General features: G+C 38.2%; 1 protein-coding gene across 1 annotated transcript in view; it reads left to right on the top strand.

Moving 5' to 3' along the window:
* PIP4K2A (phosphatidylinositol-5-phosphate 4-kinase, type II, alpha) overlaps positions 1 to 12,937 on the top strand; it is a 52,491-nt gene extending 39,554 nt beyond the window's left edge. Inside the window, exons 6-9 of the mRNA XM_009574339.1 lie at positions 4,067 to 4,180; positions 7,421 to 7,664; positions 8,660 to 8,763; positions 10,604 to 12,937. Coding sequence (XP_009572634.1) covers positions 4,067 to 4,180; positions 7,421 to 7,664; positions 8,660 to 8,763; positions 10,604 to 10,684 — 543 coding nt within the window. The 3' untranslated portion in view covers positions 10,685 to 12,937. The remainder of the gene's footprint in view (positions 1 to 4,066; positions 4,181 to 7,420; positions 7,665 to 8,659; positions 8,764 to 10,603) is intronic.
* The last annotated feature ends 4,578 nt before the right edge of the window (positions 12,938 to 17,515 follow it).

Raw genomic sequence — 17,515 nt, 5'->3', positions numbered from 1 at the left:
GTGTTAGCAAGCTTCTTCCAAACTGTCGGCATTAATGTTAACCATGATCATTATTTTTGGTCATGATGCACAAAAATCCCTTGGGGAAAAAAAAATTGCTAATATTCATTTCAACACATTAGGATAGGATGCTGAATTGAGATGTGTTAAGGAATCTGAAAAAACTATTTCCGTGTTCATATAGAAATAAAACTTAACCTGGTTCTTACCTTTCATGATTTTTTTTTTTTTCCCCAAAAACAATGTCAGTGGGCTGTTTCACCATAATTTTAGGTTTTGAATCAGGCTTTACACATTCTGTCATCTTAGTCAAAGAAATCTTTATTGCTTTTCAGTCTTTTCAAAGGCAGTGAAATCTACCATTAAAATTCTCTGTGACCATGGCAAACTTTGGAATGCAAACTTGAAGTGTGCAAATAACATGCTTTTCCAATAAATAAATACTTCATATTTGTAAAATGTATTGTGCCTTTCTTGCATCTTTAAGTAGGGGATTAAAAACGATAGAGATGGTTCAGAAAGAAAATCTATTATTAATTTAGTGGAAGTAGTTAGATGTTCATCTCCTGTGCAGCTCTTAAAATATTTAGTTCTTTAATGATAGTAATATGTTCATTATAATGAATTACAGTCTAGGAGAATCTTTTTCCAACGAGGATTTTGCTTCATTGGAAATATTTGAGACTTCATTAAAAATTAACCATATCAATTATTTCATTAAAGCAAAGTCTCAGTTTTTTTCATTCAGATAGTGTTTTAAACTGCCACAATGTGGTTTTCTTTGTATTTATTTATTTCAGTACATAAGAAGAAAATGTACACATTAGGATTTTTCAACATGAACAAATACATTATTAATTTTAAATAACTATGAGAGCCCCTCCTAGTCGCATAGTTCATAGGTTTTAATTCCGAAATGCACATATCAATTTTAAGACATGAATTTCAGTTAAAGCACTACTAGAACTGCTACTAGTGCTGGCTCTCATTAGTAATATTTGGGACTGCAACAGTATCCTAGGGCTATTCAGCTTTAAATAAATAGGGAGAATGATATTGCCTAGCACACCAAAAAAAAAGCTTTGTCTAGTAACACCTAGAAAGAGGGAAGAGAATAGGCTGGGAGACATCATACAAATAATGTGGTGAGGGCAACCACTGGCACATAGCTTTTTAGCCTCAGTTTCTTATGTGGGACCCACTGCTTTTACTTCTTCCTTTTTCTTTGCATGCCTCAGTACTGGCTTTTAATTTATGTGATTCTGCACTTGCCAAGTCTTCACAGCTACGGGCATTTGAGTGAAGAAAAATGACCTCAGATAAAAACCCTCAGAGGGATTGTTGAGGACTGGAGGAGCCTGCACACGAGGCAGTGAAGAGTCTGGCTTTTTGGGAGAGCTGATTCACTGCCCTGAATGTCCTTGGGAGTACCCCTTGGGTCTTGTGATGGCAGGCAAGAAATGCAGCTGTGTCAGCTTTGCTAGCTCACTTTTATTAAATATAGATTACAGACAAGGTTAAAGTGGAGTATGGCACCTGCAAGACTGGCTTACCAGCTCTAGCATCTTCCAAAAGACATTGCTTGTAATTTAAGTTTATTTTTACTGAAGATAGGACTGTCTTCAGTGGAGAAGCATGCTTCCCCCTCCCACCGCCCGCCGGGTCTGACTGGCTGATGCCGTGCTGTGCAGGAAGTCTGTGGCAGAGCCTGGAGATGAACCTGCATCTCAGCATCTTAACCACAAGCACATCCTTCCTCTTCACTCATCCCCCAGCTTTAAACAGCACTAATAGGGGTTTTTTTCAGTGTTAATGGGTTTGTTTTACTTTAACCTCTGCCGAGTTTAATAAATAACTTGGATATACTAGATGGAAAGATAATCTGAGGATTTTTTTTTTGTGTGACTTTGGGCTAGAAATGAAGGGAGCTTGGTTTCCTGCATTCTTTTCGTTATTGTTTCATCTTAAATTAATTCATCCAAATCTCCTCTCCATTCTTAAGCATCCCACGCACTGGATTCCATCCTCCGGTGTTGGCAACATCCCTGGATCTGCAGTCCCGCCTCTGCAGAATTAGCCCTCATCCATGGGACAGTTTGCTCGATTGTGTATGATAATCTCTACAGCTGTTAGTCTGGAATGCTTATCTGATGTTTCCCCTATTCATTTGCATCCTTAACCACTTACTGAGTAGGCCAGAAGGAAAATTGATGCACGCTGTGCTGTCATATTGTAGTGAACAATTCATTGTGAGCTTCAAGAAGTGTCTAACATCATCTTCAAGTAAAGCATCAGAGCACTGCAGGATGACTCCTCTGTGAAAGGAGTCTGGGATGGATGAATGGTTATAGCTCCATCTCAGCTGTGTGGGGTTTTTTCCTTTTATTTCAAATTAAACTAGAGGGTCTCTATTAGAGCGTATTTTAATATGTCAGAATGTTCTAGATGCAACACAGTAATAATTCAGAGCAGCCAGACTAGGACCTTATTTTTTTCCAGAGTTCATAGGTGTCAGGATGCAATGGATTTAACATGGATTCATAACTATTAAAATGTTACTAATTGCTTAAGTGTTTTTGAGCAGTTATTGGAATAGAAGGGTCACTTTTCTAAACAAAAGCAGATCGTAGGATCTTGAGCAATTCACAAATTCCAGGTCCAAAAAATAAATTTGGACGGTTGGGGAACTGAGTATTTTGGCCGCTTCTGTGCACAGCCCAACAGCAAAAAGAACTTTTGGCCATTGTGAAGATCTGTAAGGGCATTTCAGGGTCTGCTATGATGCTCGCATTTTAATGCTGTGCATTCCAGTGTGTACATTTTGGAGAAGAGAAAAGAACCTCTGAGATTCTTTTCCTTACTGTATCATAAAAAGAAAATAAATTTTATGAAAAATACTGTCTCCAGTAAGATTATAAGCAATGTCTGATTAATTAAACTTATGGAGGACATTCCAGTAGGCTGATGTTAGCTGCCTTTTATTCCTAGCAGAAGGACTTTCAGATTAAGGGGATATTATTTTATTCAAAGTACCCATTAAGTTCATGGTCATTGAGGACTGCAGCACTCGGCTGTTCTGCAACATTTTCTTTGTGAAGAAAACCTGGTCTTCCCTATTATTTATTAAAGGTGGGGGGCAGGGAAAAAGGCTGTTCATTGCTCTTAATAGGCCAATTTTTTAAAGGCTCTGATGGCAGAAGCTACTATTGCTTATAGTTTGCTTGACCAAATACCCTGAAGGAACTGCTTTTTTGTTTGTTTTGTTGGCTTGCTGGCTTTTTTTTTAAGTAAACTTCCAGTCACTGCCCTCTGAAAAGAGAGCCTGTTTGAGGGGTCTTAGTACTGAAACCACTGGTTAGTTACTTTGTCTGCGCTGGTCATGTGAAAGTTTCTAGCTTTCCTTAATGGTGTTGGAAATCACTTTGTGGGAGAGTTAAAGATGAAGATAATCAACTAATGCTCCAACATCAAGAATGTTTAATTACTTATTTAAAAGGCAGTAGTCTTCTCTGACATTTACCACTTCTAAGCAGCATTACATAATTCACGTTCACTTGACGCTTTTTAAATAATTATTTGGTGTTAGGCACTTACAAACATTCACAGAAGCTATGTAAAATGCAATCCAATCTGACTTCATCTCTAAGATCTGATGCAATAGCACTTTGTTACAAGGTATAGATTGTGTTTCGACTTCGCTTATTGCCAGTCACTTTGACAAACGACATCTTGGAAGAAGCTCAGTGCAAATCAAGGTTCGATGCAAATCAACTATTGAGTATGAGATTTTTCTTAGCTACATTTGCTGCATGCCCAGTAAACGTATACCTTCTAGGCCATTGACAGGAGGGATAAACTAAGTAATCGGCTCCGTGGGTGCAGTGACGGAGAGCTGTGTGCGATGGAGGTGCCTCTGCTTCCCCCGGAGCGGCGGCTCGGCGGTGCCCTCTCGGGCACGGGGGAGCTCCAGAGGCACCGCTGCCGGCGGGGGGGCCGTGCCGAGCCAGCAGCTTCACCGCACTCCTCTTTGCAATCCCGCTCTTACAGGAGTTTTTGTTTATTTTAGGCCAAAGAGCTGCCGACGTTCAAAGACAATGATTTTATTAATGATGGCCAGAAGATTCACATTGATGAGAATAACAAAAAGATGTTCCTTGAGAAACTCAAAAAAGATGTTGAGGTAAGAATGTGCCTGTTCGGTTATATGTGATTAAAATGTGTGGCAAATTACAGATAGCCCAGGAAATCATACCTGTAATTCATTAAATGAAGACTCTTGGTTTTAAGACTGTTTTAAATGAAACACAATTTAAACTTTCAGGACTTGATCACTGCTTTTGCTGATGTGATAAATGGCTTGCTGCCATAGCTGGTTGCCATACATTGTCCCTGCCTTGATGATGTGATGTTAAAATGATGGTACTACTTAGTACTTAAGCGCTTTACAAGCCTAGTACTTCCAAATGCCCCCAAAAGAGAGGTGAGTATTGTATTTTACAGGTGGAGGTACACCAGAGCTGAGGCCATACACATACATAACAGAGAATGTAGCATCCCCTGTGCGCAGCCATGCATGTTCTGTTGGTTTCATATTAGTAATCCAGTTTTAAATCATCCTTAGTATCGCAACAGTAGAGTGCTTCAGAAATTTGTATACAGCTGTTGGACTCATTATCTTAATGCAGTCTTCTCATAAATTTGTAATTGGCTGAATATAGACAATACTTAATAGAAAAGTGTTAATATGTGAATTTAATGTAATATTTTATTATAACTGATTTAGTTCAGCAAATAAAATAAATATTGGGCTAACTAGTTCATACAGCTTGACTTTAGTTTCCATAATTGAAAATTGTCACTAAACATAATATTTTGCAATCCCTATACTTGGAGCCTAAAATCTGTTTTCCTTGTTTGAAGAGACCTGATAGCAAAATGTGTCTGTGACTTAATAAGACTTTCAGCTGCTTGTATCAAAATGGCTCTGTGAATTGACTTGTCTAGTTCTTCAGATCTACATCTCAGTAGTTACATAAAACAAAATCTGTAACTTTAGAATTTACCCAATAATTTGCTTTTGAGGAAATCTAATTTCCACTCATAATAATGATGAGAAATTTGTAGTGATGATAATTACGAAAACATAAATATTTTGTGAAATATCAATATGTGTTTATTTTATGTTTAAAATATTGCGCTGGAAAACTGCTCTACCAATGTCACCTCTAGAGATAAGTTTATTTGGGCTTAAGTTTTGTGCTCTTTTAACATGTATTAGTGTTGCTGACTAACGCTTTTACAGTAAGTAGGTTGCAGACAAGATCTTAAGTATGTGCAAGGAATGTGGAAGATACTTTATCACCCCAGAAAGTGGATTGTGTGCAATCTTCTACATCATTTACTGGATTGTGAATATAATGGCAGATTCCAGATCATGTCTTGAGAGGCTATTTTTTATGGTTTTGAAATATATACAGAGCATTGTTAAATATCCATGTAAACCACTAGTGTGAAGTGATCTGGCACTTGATTTTAACAACGGCAAGCTGTTCTTTAACGTTGTTTTTCTTTTATTGGTTCTTCTGCCCTTGTTAGATAACTGATAGTATACACTTTGTACCCGATGTGTAAACACTCACATTTCACTACAATGAAAAGAAATGCACGACACTTAGCATATGATTATCTTATCACACAGTATTTATAGTTAAACATATTATGGAGTAGTATTCTAAACTATATGACTTTATATCCATTCTTGTTTGTCATTAAGTAAGTTTTGTTTCTATATTTCTCTCATAATCGAGTCTTATGTCCCCTTCCTGTGTTCAAACAGACAAATATCTATTACTGCTGATTTGATGTCCTCTTGTCTATTTTCCTGCCTCCTCATTCCATTGAAAATGTCCTGAGAAAAAGCATATAAGGATATTTTTTCCATTTTAAATCAGGTGATCTTTTCCTTGTGCTTATCTCCCTAAGTCTTTTTGCTGTCAGCAGCAGCACACTTTTTTCTAAAAGCCGTTCTCTTCTAATTCGCAGTTCACTCTTTTTTCCAAGAGCCTGTCCTCTTTCGTGCTTTTTTGTATGATTATTGGTAGATTTTTCTCCTGTCTCTCTCTCAGTATTTATCAAGTACCTAATAATATGCCTGGAATCCTTCCAGTCCATCACCTTTGGCCAATCTCATCAGTTCTTCTTGTATATCATTGTACATCATCTCTTCAAACTTAGATCTCTTCTAGTCTTGTGAAGAGTCTTTTGCTTGATTATATTTAAATTATTAGAAACCAATTTCTTCTTTCGTCTTAAACCTCTTCTTAATCTCACAATGTTTCTTCTAGCACTTGAATTTACGGTCAGAGATTTGTTATCTCTGATTCCTCTCTTTTCTCAGAATCAGGATTTTAACAAACTGTAGTTTCTCATTTCCTAGTATTTTATACTCATCTCTTTCATCTATTCCAAAGTCTGGCTTAAATCCCTTCTTTTCTCGTCTGCTCTAACTTCCTTTTTATAACCCTTTAGAGTTTCTAAAAACTGAAACAATTTGTATTTTCAGCCTCTTTCTCTGCATACCATAAGCAAGGGCTCCGCAAGTTCAGAATCACAGTATTGCTTTTAGGCTGCAGCACAGCTCTGCCCTGCCTCCCCATCACCCCTGTGAAGTGTTTATCCCATCTTCCCGCTTTTATACCTTCCTTATTTCCATCCTCCTCTCTTTCTGCCTTATCCTGTTCCCCTCAACTAAAATAACACTTTGTCTATACATAAAGTGTATTCATCTTTCAGTTTTCTAAAAACTCCTATCCTCAGTCTTTATTCAAAACCACCCTTTCATTCACAGTCATGTTTTGCTTACGTGATTTAAATTATGAGCCTGTCACTGTGAAGAGAATATAGCATTATTTCATGTCTTCATGGTGTAAAACTTCCCTACTTTCCACTGCAAGAATATTTAAACATTTTTTCATCATTCTTTAATAAGGCTTAAAAGGGAGTGAGGGGGCGGATTTAGCACCAGATCGTAGCACGCCTGATAGAACAGAGGCTGGTCTGGACATTGAGCGGTGACAGTCAATTAGGATAGCCCTAATTGAAACACGAGACAGGAGTGACAGTCATCGTCTCACACAGGCACTGGTCTTCACTACAGGAAAAATCATTTTGCCCTGAGGATTTTGGGAGAGTGGCCTACAGCTTTTTATAACATAAGTTGCAAGTGACCTGTGTGCTGTTACTACATCTTAATAAATTCAACTATCTCTCTGCTAGCTTCATCTCTTAATCCTCCCTTTTGCTCCCTCTTAGAAGTGCCTGTTTTTCTCGACTGATGACATCTTTGTGTAACTTCTCCTGTTTGTAAGTGGAGCTTACATTTTTCAGTGGTATTGATAAATTGCTTATTATCACTTTCTAGTTCCTTGCTCAGTTAAAACTCATGGACTACAGTTTGCTGGTTGGAATTCATGATGTTGAAAGAGCTGAACAGGAAGAAGTAGAGTGTGAAGAGAATGATGGAGAAGAGGAAGGTGAAAGTGATGGGACCCACCCCATTGGAACCCCTCCAGACAGTCCAGGAAACACACTGAACAGTTCGCTGCCTTTGGCTCCAGGGGAATTTGATCCAGCTATTGATGTTTATGGAATAAAATCCCATGAAAGTAAGCAGTAATAAATATTTTTATGTTAAGATGTTTTGATTCTTACACCAGAATCCTAAAGTCTTTGCAACCAAGTAAAGGCAAAGTTAAACTGCAAAATATAAATTCACTCTGCGGAAGAGGAAATTAGTTGCTCTTTGGTGCAGCAGAAGGCAGAAGACACCTATAATGCTCAGCATTGTAATGAACGTATTTCTTAAACATTGCGATGTGTGGAGATGCAGTCAAATAATTCACCTACTACACAATCAAATCATGTACTGGCTTAGCTATTCAGATACAGCAGTTCTCAGTTAATTGATGGTTTTTTTTCATCCCTTTCAGGAAATCTAGTATCTATAATTGTTCTTTTCCTGGCAGGTAAGGTAACACTGTTAAAAACAGTCTAGAAAGAATGAGAAAAGCAGCATTCCAAGTTGTATTTCACTTTTTTAGTAGCTTTTTGAAAATTTGTGCACTCATACCTAATTTCTGTGTTCCAGCTAAGTCATCATAAGGAGTGTGTAAGAAGCCTGAAACTGGGTTTGATGTTAGTGTGTAAAACTAAGTATAACTAGTTACCTGTGGCTGTTCAAGACAGGAAAGTTATCTTTTTTTTTCATAAGCATTTACGTGGATAAATACATGTTTTAATTCATAAAGAAAATATGATCTTGTTTGTTGACACAGAAGCATTACCTTTCATATAAAACTTCATAGTTTTTCCACAAAGGAAGATGAAATCCACATTACTTTAAGTGAGCAATAATTCCTATTTCTGTATGCTGGTGTTTTATTTTACACTCATTTAGGGAGTTTTGCATTATATATGAGTGCAGTTAAACTCTCTATTAATGACAGCTTGAGCCTGTGGTCTTTACAGATCTGTGATTCTGGCTGACATTAACCTGTCTTAGCTGCTGATTGAGCCTTATAAAGTCCCTTTGTTAGAAGAAGGACTCATGATTAAGATGTCTCAAAAGTCATTCTTATTGCCACGTGTTTGCCATTTGCAGATGCACCTAGGAAGGAAGTATACTTTATGGCCATTATTGACATTCTTACTCATTATGATGCAAAAAAGAAAGCTGCCCATGCTGCAAAAACGGTAAAGCATGGGGTAAGTATCTGGTTGTTTTTTTCCTCTGATTCCATTTATACTTCTGCATTTTTCTTGTTTAGTGCACTGATACAGCACAGGTCAGGAAATCTAGGGAAAGGGGAAATAGATCAGAATTTTTTCAGGTTTTTTTCTAGTTTAATATGTAATACGAAAGTACAGAGTAACTGCTACACATTACATACTGAGAGTAGAACTCCCTTTTCAGCTGTACACATAGCTTTCTCACCCATAAAGAACTCTAGTGAGATGCCTTTTTAGGACTTTGTCCTAAATTTGTGAGACGCACCTTATTCTTGCAAACAAAGCTGTTCACCAGACACCTATATTAGTATACAACTCTGTGAAAGCTGTTGTGAATCTTATTTCAGATGCAGGGCCTTGGTGATGGTTTCATTATTCGGTATAGCCTGTTGAAAGTTAATTCTTCAGCATATAATGTGGCTCACTTTATAAGACCTCTTAAAAAAAAAAGTATGATTTGCAAAATTAAGCGTAAAATGTACATATTAAATACTTGGAGACCATTAAGTGAAGGCTTCTGTTTGACTGCCATGAATTTCTTTATTTTGACTGAAATTGCTGCTTAGCAGCAGACACCAAAGAATCATGGTGAAGCAGCCTAGTCTTCCAGAATTACGATTTATATCTACCGTTATCACTCCTATGGTGATTTAAGGTTCAAATTTCATAAACTTTTTAAAAAGAGCATAATCGTTCATGAGGCTAAAATCCCTCCTCTGTCTAAATATCTAAAGGATCAGGGCATTGGGGGGGGGGTTAAGCAAAGGGCTCAGGGCTCTTTAGTTTACAGTAGAGAGTGATGTGGAATGCTCAGCAATAAGCCCTGCACAGGCCTGTAGAAGGTTATTTTTTTGTCTCTCCAAAGCAATGCTCTCATTACTCTCTCTCTGCTCTCAGAGCTGCTGAAAGTTGATGCAGACCATATGCAGCCATTGTCTGGCAATTATTAATGAACTTTGAATGTAGCAGACTAAAAACTCACACTTCTGGCTTAAATAAGGAATAGAAATATGTTGTAAATATCAACTATCATTATTAAAGCTGACTGCGATTAGAACTTACTACAGAACATTACTTTCGTACAACGATTTTGTTTATTTTGCTGTCTCCATCTTGAGCCACCTGACACTGAAGTTTGTTCATTAATTGCACGCATGCAATTTTCCCCTTTTGTAAAACGGGAAAAATATAAATACCAATGTGGCCTAAGGCTCTGAAAACCTCGAATAAAAATATGAATGGAATCGTGACTTCATTGAAATAGCAATTGTACAGCTTATTCAGTGAGTCCAGATTTAAATGCATATATGTTGAAAAATGTTAGTGATTATTACCATACATTCCAAACCAGGTTATTTAGCATTCAGATAGCAAGATACATTACACAAGTATTGACATGCCAGATCTGAGTATGATAATTTAGTCTTCTCTGTATGAAGACACTGCTCCTCAACAGACCAGAATCTGTTGATGAATCAGTGGGTAGTATGGTTAAGTATGCAGTAGAAATTATATAGGAGACTGAAGTACAATGAAAGTAAAGAGAAGTAAGGACAGTAAAGAGAATACGTTTCAGAAATGGAAGATGGGTGTCCTGCAGTTATGGTGGTGAGTACCGAGTATCACTGTACTCGTGTGAAGCCTAAAAAGGCATTAGTAAGATTCTGCTTGAGGGCCATTACAATTTGTGTTTCTAGTGTCTGGTTCTGAAACTGCACGTGAAATTTGCTGAGTAGGTAACAACTCTCAGTGACGAAGCATGAAATAAAACACTGGTTCTTCCTTCTTTCCTCTCCTTTCCCAATTCTTTGTTTAGGCTGGTGCAGAAATTTCAACTGTTAATCCTGAACAGTATTCAAAGCGCTTCTTGGACTTTATTGCCAACATCTTGACGTAACCTATCATGTTACATAGGACAGACACGAGACCTGGGGACAGCAGCAGTGGCTACAAGGGTAGGGAAAAAAAGGAACTCAGAGAAGCGGTCATCATGCAGAAAGCAACCCCTTTGTTTACATCTGCTGGCAAAGATGACTGAAGTGGGGTGGAGTACTCGCTTTAACAGCTGCCTGATATTCCCAGCATAGTTCTAGCTATTTCTGACTCTTTTGTGTGTGCAAAAAAAAAAAAAAAAATTAAAATAAATTAAATAAATGGAACAGCTTACTCAGAGTGCACTGTGACAGTAATACTCTGACGCTACCAGCTGAAACAGAATAAATGAGCAAAGAGGTGTGGGATGGGGAAGAGTAAATGCATGTTAAATCTACAATATTGGTATCAAACTGTAAACTGTGGATCAGTTTATTTTTTGAACTAAAAAGATACGTGACAGTATTCTTCATGATGATGATGGTGACGATGATAATAAAAACCTTACTGCAAATGTTACACTTACACCCTGCACACTGGCACTCCTTAAGAAAGCAGCTGCAACAGCCCTTGGTGCCGGAGGCTTTTTCCATTTGGTTCCTAGCAGTTGGGTTTTTTCCTTTTTTTCCTCTCTCTCCCGTTTTTGTCTTCTTTTCAGCACATTGCAACAGGAAGTTCCGCTTCTCAGACATCTGAGAGCCGGCGTCTCTTACCTTACAAAGAGCTAACGTAATTCCTGCTATGTGTACGTTTTTGCTACAGTAAACTTATGTTAAGGGAAAACTTTGCTTATTTCACTTTGTTACCTGAAGTTTTCATTTGTTTTATATTCTTGCAATATAGGAACTAATAATGTCACAAGTGGGAAAAAAGCTTATCTGAAGAAGCGCATAGTTTTGGGCAATAGTAGCTCCATCTTTCACCCATCGTGAAAGATGTGCACACTGATAGAAATTCCATTCCCTTGTAATTTACTGGGAATTTGAAGTTTAAATGCTTATGTTGTACTGTTGAAACAGCGGTATTTTGTTACAGATTATCCCTCTAAAAATGAACCCTGAATTTTACTGTTTACATTATTAGGAAAGCAGGGATATTTCTGAATTTCAGAGCTGTGTACAGTATATGACTTTTGAGTTTACATGTAAAGTTATTTTGCAGTACAAATGAAGTAATGTTCGTCATCTTCCAAGGTGTAATGTGCAGTAGTGTACTAAAGTGAATGTCTCGCTCACCTCCATGATAGACTCTTTTACAATAAAATGAGAAAGGATATTTCAGAGGGATTTTTCCCACAAGGTCGTCTTTTAGCATCAAAATGACCTGTCCTACCATTTACTCAAGTTTGATTGTATAGTACATTGCCTAAAACTGTGCTGATCATGTTTAACTTGTTTAAAATTTTTAAACAACAACATTGTATTTCTTGTCTTCTTGTCTTTTTCCCTGAAAGACTCCATGCTTGAAAGAGACAAATTTACATATGCTTAAAAGTTTATCTCCTTACACACTGTGCTAAAGCTGTGCCTTTAAAATTTCTTTATTGAAATTGTTAGATTTTTTAGGCAACGTAAGAGAAGTCAAACCCTCCCCATCATCGTTTATAACTCAAATCAGGAGTGCCAGCATGCCTTCTCCATACCTAATGTCAGCGCTGTTAAGCCTGCAACTGTGCATAACGTACATAGTGGTTTACTTCAGAAGAGCCTATACAATAGCAACCCATTACACTCTCTTCAGCGGCCAAAGGCAATACTATCCCTGTTGCTGTGTACTAATTTTTTTCTCCTTTCCCCAACCTTTCCTACAGGATTTTTTGTTATGTTTGACTTAGTGATGTCTGCAGCACTGTAATGTATGTGTATACTTTTGTATTGTATGTATTTAAATAAGTTGGTACTGTGGCTTGACATTTTTTTGTCCTCTCCCTATATACCCCAGTTGTCTACATTCTCACCCAAGTTTCATTTTCTGAAGCATGCTGTGGCTTCTTAAAGTATGAGGCCACAGGGAGACCCTGAAGTAAAAATGAGGTACACATACTTGGAGTACATACTTAATTGCAGCCAACGAGTGTACATTTTTAGACAAATTTAGACATTTATGGCAAAGCATTCTTTTTGTTTGTGTAGCGGTTTTGTCACTCATTCTTGTTGATAAACTGTTTATTTGGACAGAGCAAGGAAGACTCATTATTGTATATGTTAGTGCTTAGATTACACTCCAAACATGAGCAAGGCTTTATAAAATAAAGCACTTTGATGACTCACTAGGTAAATCCTTTCTTCTTGTGTTTCAGCTATGGTTTTGATCTCTTACAGATGAATTTTGGATGTTAAAATGAATGTGTAGCCTATATCGCAAAGGAAAAAACAAGAAACTTAAAACTCTCATTAGATTTCACCCTGCTTCTTCCATGCTTACTTTAAGTGGCTTGAAACATTTAGCCTTTGGGGTTTTGGGTTTAGGCTGTGCTCTGAGAGCAAATACTGAGGTTTGTAATTGACAATTCTATGGACTAAATCCTAATATTACTACAAAAACAGGAAGATCATCCACAATAGTTAATTGATAGAAGGATTGGCAGAACTTTGTTAACATGTGTAAGATCTTACACTAAACCAGTTATTTAAAAAGTACTTGGGAATAAGCCCAAGTAATTCATGGGGAGAAGGGAGGGCTTTCTGTTCTAGAATTTCAAGGCTTTGATTGTCAGGGCTTTCAGCGCATGATACAGCCTGTGCCGCACATCGTGGGCAAATGGCAGAAAAGTGTATTTTTGTCTTTATTCTGACTAATTTTTAATTCTCTTAATACATTTTTCACTTTTCAGTTCCTTTCAGTTTATTGCACAGATGTAGCAAGACAATATTCTCAGCAATATTTTTACGAGTAAAATACACATGACAGAATTAATGATAAAGTAGACATTCCCTACAGGGAAGATGGTTGAGGAGCTATTCTATTAAAAGTAGGTGAAGTGGTAGGGAGGGGAGAGATTCAGCTTCTTAATTACTCACTTAATGATGTCTCTAGTATTAATCTAAGCCTGCACTTCACACAGCTGCTCCAGCTGCTTAGGGTTTAGTATGAACGTGGTGCTCAGGGAATGCTGCTCAGGTTACGTGAACATGTTAGCCAAGGTGGACAGCAAGCTCCCTGTCTGGTTCTCAGTGCATGCCACTCAAACCATCTACCATGCCCTCTGAACAGGCTGCCAAACTCTTGCGCTGCTTTTATAATACAGATGCACATGGGTTGTTGGTAGGTAATTTCTTAGTGCCACCTCACTCACAACATAAAATGAAAGCTTCTAATATACAAAACCAGTCCAATGTGCCAGATCTAAAAACCTGCTCCAGTTCTCCTGCTCCAACAAACTATTCAACAGCTGAAGTGTTAGTTAGGCTTTCGTTTCTTTTTTCCTAAGACTTCTGGACATGCTCGGATTTAACTTTCCAGTAAGTATACTACATTTAAGTTTTAAGCCAGCCCTGTCTTTTGAAGCAATGGTTTAGTGGAATTACTCCTGCAGTCCCCTACAGCACTATTCTCTAGCTGACGCTCCGAGTCGTCTTCATACAGCTACATAGCTGAGATTTACAAGGCCTTGCTGCTGCCTGTGGACATCCTGCTCATTCCAGTCTCTCAACGCAGGGGCATCCCCAAGCCGTCTAGCTGGTGACGTTTCCCTCCTGCCTCTTCTGCATCTGATAAGGGTGATTGCCATTTCTCTTTGTGGAGTTTGCTACAAGGCACGCTGTGTTTGATAAGCATTGCTGACTTCAGCAAGCAGCTGAAGGACCTTGTCTTTAGTAGAATTGTGTATATGACAATGCATAGGAAAAGAATATCTTTTCTGATAAACTGTTTTCTCTCCCTCTCACCTGAAGAAAACCTGAAGGCAGTGATGATATTCAAGGTAGGAGATCCAATTGGCTTGTTAATGCAAGGGCTGCAGGAAAAGAAATGTTTAAATTAAAAATTCCTGGAAACAATATTTTTCTATGTCAGCTACATAACCTAAATGTATAATCTGCATTTCCAGCTCCCTCCCTTGTGCTTACCTCTTCTTTTCCAATGTAATACTAGTTAGCAAGTCCATGCATCGAGTGGGATCATTGCATTCTGATGGTCTCATACCCCACCTTTATCCAGTGTCTGCTCTATATGTGCTGTCCACTTGGTTTCTTTCAAACTCTCATATATTTAATGGGGAAAAACAATAAAAATAGAGAGCAGTTAACTTAGAGGAGAAATCTGTTTCATCTCTTCCTTTCTGTCCTGATTTCTCTACAGCAGGTATTGTTTCTGGAAATCAGCATATCCTTTACAATGCAATGTGGTAGCAAAGAGCAGAGGCTGCATAGACAGAGCAGTGTGCTGTCTTTAATCTAATCTGGACAATGATGCTGGTCCACTCCTGCATGAGACTGCCCACAGATCTACTTTCATGCTACAACAAGGGACTGTGCATGAACAAGTGATTGAGGAAGAAGAGCTTGAGAGCAGCATCTTCAAGTGGCAAAGGCAATTTGTGCGAGATTAAAATCACTAACAATAGCCTTATTAAAACTGTTAGAAAACAGGGCTGGAAAGGACTTGGAAGAGTCTGTCCCAGAGCAGTTCAACTGTAAATAAACATTGGCGAAAATTGGGTTAATCTTTCGCAGGGAGGGTAGTTCCATGACTTCCCTGTGCTATCCCTTCCCATGCCTCGCTAGCTCTATCGTTAGAAAGATTTTTTCTAATACCTTACCTGACTCTACATTACTAAGCCCATTAATATTTGTTCTACCTACAGTGGACCCTGAGAACAGTTCATTCTCTTCCTCTTTCAGTTTCTCTTAATGTGATCGTGCCTCTCTGTACTGAACAATGTAAATATTAGCTTTTGCACATATTAAATTGAATGTTCCCTTTCCTTATTTAACAAAATAATCAAAATGGTTTAAGCCAGACAGAATGACATATTCCATTTTTTGTAATGCCTAATTTTTTAAAAAATCATCTGTTAAAATGGTGCTTCTTAATTGTCAGTCACATTTTATAAATGGATTTACAGATTTCTATTTTGAGAATTTCCTAGCCCTCCATTTACCATCTAATAAAAAAAATTGCAATAATTGCTGTTTGAACAGAATGCAGTTTCAAAATGAGCACGCAGCTACTGCTTAGCTGTAGTTGTTGCTATAACTGCAATAAAATACTAACTGCTTTTCTCTTTTCCCAAAGTAAACAATATTATGATCTTAGCTTTCCTAATGATACTCCCTTTTCACAGCTTCTAGTCTCATCTCCATCAGTGATATGACATTAAATAATTATTTGGTTGTAAGTATTAAGATACAAAAAATACTTCTTTGCGAGCTGGCATAAATTCATTCTTACCTAGTGCTCTGAATATTTTAGTTATTGCCCAATATGCTTTGAGTTTATAAAGAGCTCCTACTTTGTTCCCACTCAGTCTGATTCATTTATAGTGACTCATTTTATTTAGCGATGTGTATCCTGTTGGAATAAATGGCGTTTGTGAGAACCTTGTGTTTTGAAGAGATTTGGCACTTGCATACAAGCCTGGAAGGTGATTTAACTCACTATGTTTCTCCATTTCTGCTGTTTCACCTTGCCTCTGCGTAGGAAGCCCCAGGCCAGAGCACTCTACTTTCTTTTCTGTTTTATGTATTTTTAGGTGGATGCATAAAAGTATTTCGTTATGAGAATATCTTGGTCACTCTAATGTCTACAGCGTATTTGGCATACCAAGGCAGATACAAGGGCTAGCTGCAGTTACTGGGCTGACAACAATTCTGGTTTGCCTTCCACCACCTCAGGATAACAGGGTCATGTTTGATTCTGGTTAAGAGAAAGTCCCGCATCCCCAAGATGTGCCTGCTTATCCCAGCAGCCTGGATTCAAGTGATGTATAAGAACCCTTTCTACCCAAGTAGGTCTGATTAATTAGTGCCTACTTTAACCGGGCACATAATGCTAAATTGAACTTTACACTCTGGGTCAGGGCCCTATCTTCCCTCGCACTGTGTAATCGCATAACAAAACCGAAGTGTTTTCTGCCTTGAAGGGCTTTCCTCTTAAGTATTTCCACTTAGTTCAGTAGTCAGTCTTAGATAGAACTTTATTTGTACATCAGCTGCACCAAAGACTTCATAATTGGGGGTGGGAGGCTGTTAAAATACCAAATTGTATTGTGCAATCGTGATCATCTCTTTATAGGGTACGATGGAATGAATCTGCTTTTAGTTAAGCACAATGATGAGCATGCTAGCAGTTAATATTGCTCTGCTGCTTCAGTCGTAGCAAAGCTCTGTGTGGAAGGAACAATGATAGTGTTTGATCTGATTACATTGTAAAGTGCTCTAGAGCAGAAGTTTCGGAGTTGTGTTTCACATGCCGCAAGCTGCAGCATCTCTGCGCTGGGCTGCTCTTTCACCCCAGGGTGCAGAAGAGTGGGGTGGCAGGGAAGGGGAAAAACTGAGTATACATTTGTAGCCTTGAAACTGGACCCAGCTGCACAATGGTGCTTTTGGAGGCCCCAGTCCAGAGGGAGAAAAATGTGCTTTCTGTACAACCTAGTGTTACTTGAGGAACTGTAGTGTTTGAAATTGCATCCTGGACTTAAGTAACGTCCTTAAAAAATCCTGTATCGCTCCTCGAGGCACTTCCCCTGTCAGCCACTAGCCTGACAAAACTGAAATGCAGCTCCCTGCTTACCCTCTGAGGCAACTGAAGTGCCTTACGGGGCTGAGAAGGCTCCTGGGGCTGCTGGCAAGCGCAGCTCCCAGAGCGTTAGCAAGTGGAAGAAAATAGATGGTCTTCCCCATTGTTTAAATGTTTT

This window comes from Fulmarus glacialis, unplaced genomic scaffold (genome assembly GCF_000690835.1).
Source record: "Fulmarus glacialis isolate BGI_N327 unplaced genomic scaffold, ASM69083v1 scaffold18883, whole genome shotgun sequence".
NCBI classification, from domain to species: domain Eukaryota; kingdom Metazoa; phylum Chordata; class Aves; order Procellariiformes; family Procellariidae; genus Fulmarus; species Fulmarus glacialis.
The sequence above is the reverse complement of the archived record's forward strand: the minus strand, read 5'-3'. Positions and strand labels throughout refer to the sequence as shown.